General features: G+C 51.5%; 1 protein-coding gene across 4 annotated transcripts in view; it reads left to right on the forward strand.

Moving 5' to 3' along the window:
* The window catches only part of LOC111521248 (neuferricin), a 15,889-nt gene extending 7,850 nt beyond the window's left edge, over window positions 1–8,039 (forward strand). For all 4 annotated transcript variants that reach the window (XM_023184511.2, XM_023184512.3, XM_023184513.2 and 1 more), the window contains exons 3-4: window positions 4,994–5,180; window positions 7,208–8,039. In XM_023184511.2, the coding sequence (XP_023040279.1) occupies window positions 4,994–5,180; window positions 7,208–7,424 (404 nt within the window). In that variant the 3' untranslated portion in view covers window positions 7,425–8,039. The remainder of the gene's footprint in view (window positions 1–4,993; window positions 5,181–7,207) is intronic.
* The last annotated feature ends 1,942 nt before the right edge of the window (window positions 8,040–9,981 follow it).

Consider the following 9,981-nt stretch of genomic DNA (forward strand, 5'->3'; position numbering starts at 1 on the left):
AAAAAAAAAAAGACTCTGAACACTAGGCCAGGCGCAGTGGCTCACGCCTGTAATCCCAGCGCTTTGGAAGGCCGAGGCGGGTGGATCACCTGAGCTCAAGACCATCCTGGCCAACATGGTGAAACCCTGTCTGTACTAAAAAATAAAAAAATTACCCGGGCATGGTGGCACACACCTGTAGTCCTAGCTACTCAGGAGGCTGAGGCAGGAGAATCGCTTGAACCCAGGAGGCTGAGGTTGCAGTGAGCCGAGATCGCACCACTGCACTCCAGCCTCAATGAAAGACACTAAACACTAGATTGCTTCACAAGTACGGACACGTGGGATGGTTGTAGCCCTTTCTCCCATCTCTCTGCAGCCCCCGCCCCTCACGAGTCCTACTTGGACACGACTGGCTTCCTGAGGAACACCAGTGTCACTCTACCATCGAAACAGGCCTAACTTGGAAGAATTCTTTCCTTAATGCCTCTGAATTTCTGCTTCTGTCATCACTGCTTGAGTTACCTTTTCTGAGAACCCTGGCATTTTTATTAACACCTCGGCTCCCGCCACATCCAATCAGTCAAGGCTTTTTCATAATATCTAAAGTTTGTGTCTGTCCATTGTGGGCCTCTGCGGCACGCCTTCCTTCATTTTCCCAGTCTGCCCAAGATCAGTCTTGAGACCACAACCCTGTCTACCATTGAAAGCACTGACCTCTACTCACCTGCGCTTCAGAGGGCTGGCTGCTTCCCTTTCCCAGTGAAGTTGCCAAACCAAGGTTGAAACATTACTGGGTTAATAAAGAAAAGAAAACCCAATAGAAAAGAATGAGAGCCAGAAGTGGTGGCTCACGCCTGTAATCCTAACACTTTGGGAGTCCGAGGTGGGCAGATCACCTGAGGTCAGGAGTTCAAGACCAGCTTGGCTAACATGGTGAAACCCCATCTCTACTAAAATACAAAAATTAGCCAGGCATGGCGGCAGGTGCCTGTAACCCCACCTACTCAGGAGGCTGAGATGGGAGAATTGCTTGCACCCAGAAGACGGAGGTTGCAGTGAGCCAAGATTGCACCACTGCACTCCAGCCTGGGTGGCTGAATAAGACTCCGTCTCAAAAAAAAAAAAAAAGAAGAAAAAGAGTAAGAATGGAGTCCAGACTGGTAGCTCATGCCTGTAATCCCAGCACTTTGGGAGGCCGAGGTGGTTGGATCAGTTGAGGTCAGGAGTTCAAGACCAGCCTGAGCAACATGGCAAAACCATGTCTCTACTAAAAATACAAAAAATTAGCAGGGTGTGGTGGCGCATGCCTGTAATCCCAGCTACTCTGGAGGCTGAAGCATGACAATCACTTGAACCTAGAAGGCAGAGGTTGCAATAAGCCAAGATCACGTTACTGCATTCCACCCTGGGTGACGGAGTGAGACCTTGTCTCAAAAAAAAAAACAAAAAACAAAAAAAATCAGAGTCCTGTAAATGGGCAAAGAATGCCAGGCCAAATACTTCATACTAAGATTTGGGAGCACACTAGAAGTGTTGTGGATGTGTTTGGTGTGGCAGGTGAACTGTTCTTGTCTGAATGATGTAAAATGTGTTGAGGATGGGGTGGGGCATGTGGTGGGAAATGCCTCAGAAGGAATTTAGTTATGTCAGGATCTTATTGAATACCTACTATTCATAAGTTAAAGTTTAGATCTCAGGGGGACCGGGGATGAATTGAGTCCAGTTCCTGCCCCTGTTAGCTCATTCTGTAGGATAGGGGCCATGTTAGGCTCTTTCAGGTTACCAGTAACCCTGAGGATACATCAGTGGATGAAGGTTTATTGTAAGGGTATATACTGAAGTGAGGACAGCCAGGAAGCCATCTTGGCAGCCAACATGGCCAGGCCTCAAGGGAAAACAAGATGGCCTTGGTTATGCTGTGGATACAGGATTGGCTTGGAGACGCAGCCACTGGTGATCACCATTCTCATGACACAGCTTCTAGAACTCCTCCTCTGTTGCCTCTGCTACCACTGTCCTCTGTTTGGGTCTCATGTCAGAAACTCAACCAAGACAGGCTTGTCACCATATAACACAGACACCCCAAACCCCACAGTGGGAAGTTCTGTGCCAGGCCAACTCATAGACTGCAGGCCTGTGATTTGGGCCCTGATTCCTTTCTTCATTCATCTAATAAGTATTTAAAAGGATTGCTCTATGCTAAGCTGTTTTATTTATTTATTTGTATATTTTTTGAGATTGAGTTTTGCTCTGTCATCCAGACTGGAGTGCAGTGGCGCGATCTTGGCTCGCTGCAGCCTCCCACTCATGGGTTCAAGCAATTCCCCTGCCTCAGCCTCCCGGGTAACTGGGATTATAGGTATGCGCCACCACACCCGGCAAATTTTTGTTATTTTTCGTAGAGATGGGGTTTCACCATGTTGGCCAGGCTGGTCTCGAACTCCTGACCTCAAGTGATCTACCTGGCTCAGCCTCCCAAAGTGCTGGGATTCCAGACGTGAGCCACCGCACCCGGCGCTAGCTGTTCTGAGCACTGGGCCTCACTAGTAGAGAGAAGTATCATAAGCAAGTAAACAGATTGAACAACTCCAGATAGGACCATGCGCCAGACTGTGATGCAACACATGTGCGGGAATTCTGGCTCCTTTAGAGCAGGTGCTCAGGGCTGGCTTCTTGGAGAAAAGGACCGTTAAGCTGAGACTGGGCAGGTGAGTGGGAGGCAGCCACACCGAGACCTGAGGAGAGTGTCCCGGGTCAGGGAAGAGCAGTGCCGAAGGTGGGGAGTGGGGAAGCACGGCCAAGACATAGAAAGGAAGCCCGTGTGCTGGAGCCCCCAGTGAACGAGGGGGGACGTAGCTTGTAAGAGGCTGAAGAAGCAAATCAGTTAAATGGTTACACGGCCTTAGAGGCCTTGATAAGAAATTTGCATTTTTATCTGTCTGCTTTAGGAAGCCATTGAAGGGTTTTACTCAGGCGTCGGAGTGCCACGGTATGATTCATGTTTTGAAAAGATGCCCTAGTTGTTTTACGGACAGAGGGCTCTAGGAGGGCACGAGCTGGGGCACAGAGAGCAGTTAGGAGGCTAGTGCTATGGTCCGTGCTTTGGAGGAGGGTGATGGCGGTGGGAATGGAAAGGAGTCAACAGAATCAGGATCTGTTCAGAGGTAGGACTGACAAGGTTTTCTGATGGATCAGACAGCAAGGAAGGGAGCATGATGTGGATGTAGAGGAGGAGGAGTCAGGCTCCTCGTCCGGGTCACAGCCTAGAGGCAACATGGATTTGGGAAAGCCAGGGAGGGCGTTGGACTTGAGAGGTGAGCTGAGTCTCAGATGCGCTGAACACATGCACCACTAGAATCGAAGGTAAAGCTAGTTCTTAGGGGTTGCTCCCTCCTCCGTCGCACCTCCCTCAAGTGCTTCCTTTCTGCTTCTCTCGCCTTGTGGCAGGTGCTGCCTCTGAAGGCCATTTGTACCTCAGGACTGGGCTACGTTACGACCCTGCCCTGAGAGAACTGACCTGTTTTTCCTTCTGGCCCGCAGGCTGGTGGACCACTTGCCGGCTGCTGCCATAGCTTAGACTTTTACAAATTCTGACAGGCACTTTAAAGCCGGGCACAGTGTGGCTCACACCTGCACCCCCATCTACTCAAGAAGCTGAGGTGGGAGGATTGCTTGAGCCCAGAAGTTCAAGGTATAATGAGCTATGTTCATGCCTGTGAATAGCCACTACACTCCAGCCTGAGCAATAGAGCCAGACTCATCTCTAAGGAAACATTCGGATAGGCATTTTAAAGGAAAACCAGTTTTTACTCACTCACGTCCCCTGAGGGACACAGCCAAAAGAAAGCAATGGAGGGGAGAGCATGGGCTTAGAGCCAGATTAATTCACTAGCTTTGTAGACCGCCCCAAGTTATTTAGCTTGGCAGTCTCTCCTACAAATGAGGGAACAATTATTTCTCTCATAGGTTTGTTGGGAGGAGTAAAAAAATATTGGTGGCCAGGAGCAGTGGTTCACGCCTGTAATCCCAGCACTTTGGGAGGCCTAGGCAGGTGGATCACCTGAGGTCGGGAGTTCGAGACCAGCCTGGCCAACATGGAGAAACCCGTCTCTACTAAAAATACAAAAAATTAGCTGGGCGTGGTGGCACATGCCTGTAATCCCAGCTACTCGGGAGGCTGAGGCAGAAGAATCGCTTGAACCCGGGAGGCGGAGGTTGTGGTGAGCCGAGAGCGCGCCACTGCACTCTAGCCTGGGCAACAAGAACGAAACTCCATCTCAAAAAAAAAATACATATATATACACACACACACACATACACATATATATATACACACATATATACACATATATATACACATAGGTAAATACACATAGATATACATATATATAAAATAAAGTGCTAGTATAGTGCCAGACGTTGAGTTCAATAAATGATCTGTATAAAGCAAAATAATTTGATGTTGGAGAAAATGGAGCTGCAAAAATATTAGCCTGCCTGGACATGGTGGTTCATGCCTGTAATCCCACCACTTTGAGAGGCTGAGGTGGGAGGATTACTTGAGCCCAGGAGTTCAAGACTAGCCTGGTCAACAGAGTGAGACCCCTCTCTATTATAGTAAACATGTTAGCCAATAAGCCATTCATTCATCAAACATTAGTTGAACACCCACTGTGTGCTCTAAGCACATTGAAGCATCGAGAAATGAATCACACACGGTTCTGCCCTCAGGGAAGCATTGTCTGGAAGTGAGAAAGATTTGATAGTTTCTGTAATAAAGGACTCTCCAGCTGGAACAGGGATGCAGTTATGTGGGGTTTTCTAGGATGTTGAGAGGTTGGTATGCAAGGCACCAGGAGTCCCTGCAGCAGAAGTTCTTAATAAACGCACACCAGCGGGACTGAAGTCAGAAACCTTGGGAACTTGTGCCTTCCCACACCTGCCTCAGCAGTTAAATATCTATTCACTCTCACCCCCACTCTCACTCATATCTACTTTCCTGTCATCACAGGAAGGGTGATAGGACGCTTCTACGGAGAGGATGGGCTGCCTACCCCGGCACTGACCCAGGTAGAAGCCATGATCACCAGAGGCGTGGAGGCAAACAAACTAGAACTGCAAGAGAAGCAGACATTCCCGCCGTGCAACGCAGAGTGGAGCTCAGCCAGGGGCAGTCGGCTCTGGTGCTCCCAGAAGAGGTAAGCAGGCTCCCCTTCTGCTCCTTTCTGCCTGTCCCAAATCCAGCTCCTAAGCCATCCTGCCTGCGGTATTCAGTGACTTCAGGGAATTAATTGTTAACCCCTGCTTTTTCAAAATACTGATAACAATTCTCAACTTTGGCTGCATATTAGATCTTCTGGGGAACTGCCAAATAAGGGATGGTCAGACCTCACTCCATTCAACTGAATGGGTTGAGACTTGGACTTGAAGCCTGGGCATCTTTTTATTTTTCCCAAATTCTCCAAAGATCCTGCTGACACAACCTTGGCCCCGGAATGAGAAGGCACAAGCAGGATTTCTTGCTTTCTTTGGCCTATTCAGCCATCCACTGGCTTTGGTTTCCTGTTTGACAGCACAAATCATGCCTGTCTATAGGAGAGAGGGATGAGGAGGTGGGGAGGGTACATGCAGTGATGGCTTCAACTGCTGTCTTAAAAACAAGGTGAGCCGGGCGTGGTAGCACACCTGTGGTCCTGGCTACTTGGGAGACTGAGGCAGGCAGGTCTCTTGAGCTCAGGAGTTGGAGTCCAGCCTGGGCAACATAACAAAAAAACAATAACAAACAAACAAACAAAAAAACCACTGCAAATTCGGAGTTCTCAGCCTTAAATGAGGGGAGCATGGGCAAAGGTAGCAGGAAGGAAAGCTCCTTCCTTCCTGGCCACTAGCTTTGAAGAGACAGCTTCTCCAGTGTCATCATCTCAAGAAAGGGGACTGTGAGAACCTGGCCTGCTCACTTTATCGAGAGAAGCAAAGATAGTCGTGGGCCTTCCTGTGGCACAGGTCTGAATCAGGTGGCCTCACAGGGCCCTGCTCCTCCGGAGGAGACTCCAGGAGGCCTGCATGCGTTCAGATGCTTGACTTTGCTCCCTTAAGACCCGCCTCCTTTTCCCTCCCCATGGCCCTCCCCTCTGCTGAACCTCTTCTTGCTTTCATGACTGAGTCGTTCAGGATCTGCCTTCCCCACAAAACCCTTCCGGGGCCACCCTAGTGAACTGAGGGGCCCTATCCCTGTGCCTCAGCTCAGTTTGTTGTTTTCTGTTCACCTGTGTGCATCTCCCGTTGGACTGAGAGGAACAAGCACTGAAGGCAGGGGCGAGGTGCGGCGTAGGGGTCACCGGTGATGGGAGGGACGCGGTGCGGCGTAGGGGTCACCCGTGATGGGAGGGACGCGGTGCGGCGTAGGGGTCACCGGTGATGGGAGGGAGGCATTTGGGTGACAGCCTTATTTGTGGTAAGCTAGAAGTAGGATGTTTTGTCACTGGGTGGCAGTTTCTCTGACAGGAGGCCCCGGAAACTGTCTGAGGCATCAGTTCCAAGAACCTCAGTTTCTTTTTCACAAGGCCTGTGAGTCCATCAGAGACTGAACCGGTACCCTGAGATGGGCTAGGTCCCTCTGCCCAAGGTAGGAGGTTGCTCGGGTTATGCTGGGCCAGAGCTGAATCCTCCATGTCTGAAGCCTGGTGCCATCAAGGACTGGGCCTGTGGGGGACAGGCCAGCTTGCAGCTACACCCTATGCCAAGGCCTTCCCAGAGAAGGCCAACCCAGGTGACCAAGGGCCAGTGGCCAATTGCCCACCCCCACCCAAGTGCCGCAGAGAAGAAGGTGAAGACTAGTGGGGGAAGGACGAGGACGGTCACACCCAGGCACTGCTTCTGAGAAACTCACAGGCCAGCAGGGAGGCCCTTTCACAGCTGTTGCCACCAGTGCAGGAACGTGGTGCTGCCTCCTAAGAAGGGGCAGGGCAGGGGCTGGGGAGCACAGTGAAAGGAACCGTGGATTGTGCCCTTGGCCTGGGGCAGGCGGTGGTGGCCCTGCAGGGTAAGCTGGAGGAAGTTAGGGGAGAGCATGAAGGCTCGGGCTGAGCGCTGTAGCCTGCTGCCTTGGAAACACTCCGGTAGGCTTCTGCTTTTCCTAAGGCCTGGCTCACTGCTTCCTGCTCTCCCCTTTCCAGAGACCCATGAGTTCTCACTCTTAAGAAGTCCTCTTTCTGTCTGTCCTTAGTGGAGGCGTGAGCAGAGACTGGATTGGTGTCCCCAGGAAGCTGTATAAGCCAGGTGCCAAGGAGCCCCGCTGCGTGTGTGTGAGAACCACTGGCCCCCCTAGTGACCAGATGCCGGACAACCCACCACACAGAAATCGTGGGGACCTGGACCACCCAAACTTGGCGGAGTACACAGGCTGCCCACCTCTAGCCATCACATGCTCCTTCCCACTCTAAGCTGTGGCCTTTTCCGTTGATAACACACAGAGAGCTCTGCCGAGAACCTGAGTAGGCCCTTGACACTTGTGTGCCCTGGGATGCCCCCTGGCGCAAATCAGGAGGGTCTGGAAGGACTCTGGCTATATTCTGCAAATGTGGCTCATGCCCCTCACTGTGGCTCAGCATTGTGGTGCCTGAGGGACAGCCGGCCACCTGCCCAGTACTGGTGAGCGTTTCACCACTATTCTCCTTGACCTACTGGCCATCTTCCTCAGAGCCCTCAGATACCAATGGGCGCAAATATGACCGACTCCATTTCCACTTGAATTTACAACCAAAAGCCTGCTGGGTTGATTACAGTTGGGCCAACGCAGTAAGAGGCAATAACAAATTAGCATGGGTTGGTTCTGGACTTGGAAAAGCTTTTGCTTGTATGGATACGGCAAATCCAGATGTCTCTGAACAAAGCAACAATTTAAAGCAATGACATTTTCTCTCCTTTAAGCCCTTAAAATCAGGTGTGGTGTGTTTTCAAAGGCAGAAGTCTGCATTTTGAGCAAAAGGTGGTTTCCCAGCTCTTACAAGGTAACTGGTTAGCATGACATTAAAGTGTGGGCAGGGCTGCAAACTTAAGGGGGCTGGGCTTGCTGCTTGTCCAGTGGTTTGTATTTCCAGGGTCATCTGTAACCCCTACACTTGGCAAATGTCGCACCTGTTACCTCTTGACTATTGGTCAAGGTAGATGGGGGCAAGGAGTGTTCCTCCTTCAGACAGAAGTGGGACCAGCACTACCACAGACAGCACCATGGCCTCTGTGCATCACCCCATCAGAGCCTCCACCCAGCATCCTCTAGCTTCCGCTGTCTCTGTCACTGTCTCCTTTTTCTCCATCACTCATTTCACTAAATCGCTTTCCAGATTCACAGACTAGAAAGTGGAGGCTGCCCCTGCTCCACTGGCAGACCCGTGCTCACTGCCCTATGGCCACAGCTGCTCCTTACGCTTGGGCTCCGGCTCATGGCTCCTTTGGCCTGCCCCCGCCATCTTTCTCGCCTGCCCCTCTTGTACCTTAACCTCTCCCCACCTCCTGGATCTTGCCCCAGGCGTGCGTTCAACAGCCCACTTCTCTCATGTAACCCCTCAGCGCCACAGCTGTGGCTTGTACTAGCTTTGCTTTTCAGCCCCGTGTGCTCCAACAACCAGGACAAATTCTGCATTGGCACATTCCACGGTCACAGCCAGTTCTTACCTGAGCTTCATCACACCGGACACTGGACCGTGGGGTCCTCCGTGAAACCCTCGCTGGCCTTCGTCCTGCTTCTCTTTCTCCCTCTGCCCATTCCTTCTTCATTGCCTTGAGAACCCCGTTTTGCCTCCACAAACCCCTTCCCATTGGCTCCTCTCACTCCAAACCTGGCAGTTACTTAGACCATCACACCTGCACCTCTACTCCAGGCAGCTTTCCAGAGCGTTTCATCTTCCCTTTCCATGCTGCTTCTAGTTCTCCAAGTGAACGGCCCACCAGCTCCACGCGGTCAGAATCCGAGCAGCCATCCACACTCTGTCCTCCTTCCCTCCTCCTAACCCACCTGCAGGTCCTGGGAGCTCTGCCTCCCTAATTCTCTCCTTTCCCTTCCCTCTTACCTGTCCCCACTACTCCTCTGGCCTAGGCTGTCATTTCTCACTTGGGTTACTGAAGGAGCCTAACTGTACTCCCTCCCTCCAATCCCTCCTCCACACTGCTGGGAGCCATCTTTCTTTCTCTCTCTCTCTCTTTTTTTTTTTTTTTGAGATGGAGTATTGCTCTTTTGCCCAGGGTGGAGTGCAGTGGCAAGACCTCGGCTCACTGCACATCTCCGCCTCCCGGATTCAAGCGATTCTTCTGCCTCAGCCTCCCAAGTAGCTGGGATTACAAGCACCTGCCACCACACCCAGCTAAGTTTTGTATTTTTAGTAGAGATGGGGTTTCACTATGTTGGTCAGGCTGGTCTTGAACTCCTGACCTCGTGATCCGCCCACTGCGTCCTCCCAAAGTGCCAGGATTACACGCGTGAGCCACCGCGCCTGGCCGAGCTGTCTTTCTTAATAATGATCTAGGCATGCCCCATTTAAGCCTCCTCAGGGGCTCCCCTTATCTACAAGGACTGAGCGCCAGCTCCTCTGCTGCGTACCACACGAGGCCCTTCTGTGGACTCTCTCCTCTTAGACCTGTGCCTTTCCCATCTCCTCCCATGTGCACCTCCTTTCCAGCCTCCCTCTCACTGCGGTATGTCTGCAGTGCTTTCACACAGGCTGTTTCTTTTGCCTGGAATGACACTTTTTCCTCTGTTGGATTAATCCACCCCGTATTGCTTCAGTATTCAGCTCAATCAGGCCCCTCTTGGAAGCCTTCAGTAACTGTTGGGCCAGCAGTGAGATACAGAGGCACTTTCCTTGGTTCCCATGGCACTGTGCTCCTATCACAGTGGGCTCTTACCATGGACTTCCTGTCAGCCTCTTGCACTGGACCAGACACTCTGAGGACAGAGCCCCAGTGTGACTCAGCTCCGTACCCCTATATCCACATGACTCAGCG

This window comes from Piliocolobus tephrosceles, chromosome 16 (genome assembly GCF_002776525.5).
Source record: "Piliocolobus tephrosceles isolate RC106 chromosome 16, ASM277652v3, whole genome shotgun sequence".
Lineage (NCBI taxonomy): Eukaryota > Metazoa > Chordata > Mammalia > Primates > Cercopithecidae > Piliocolobus > Piliocolobus tephrosceles.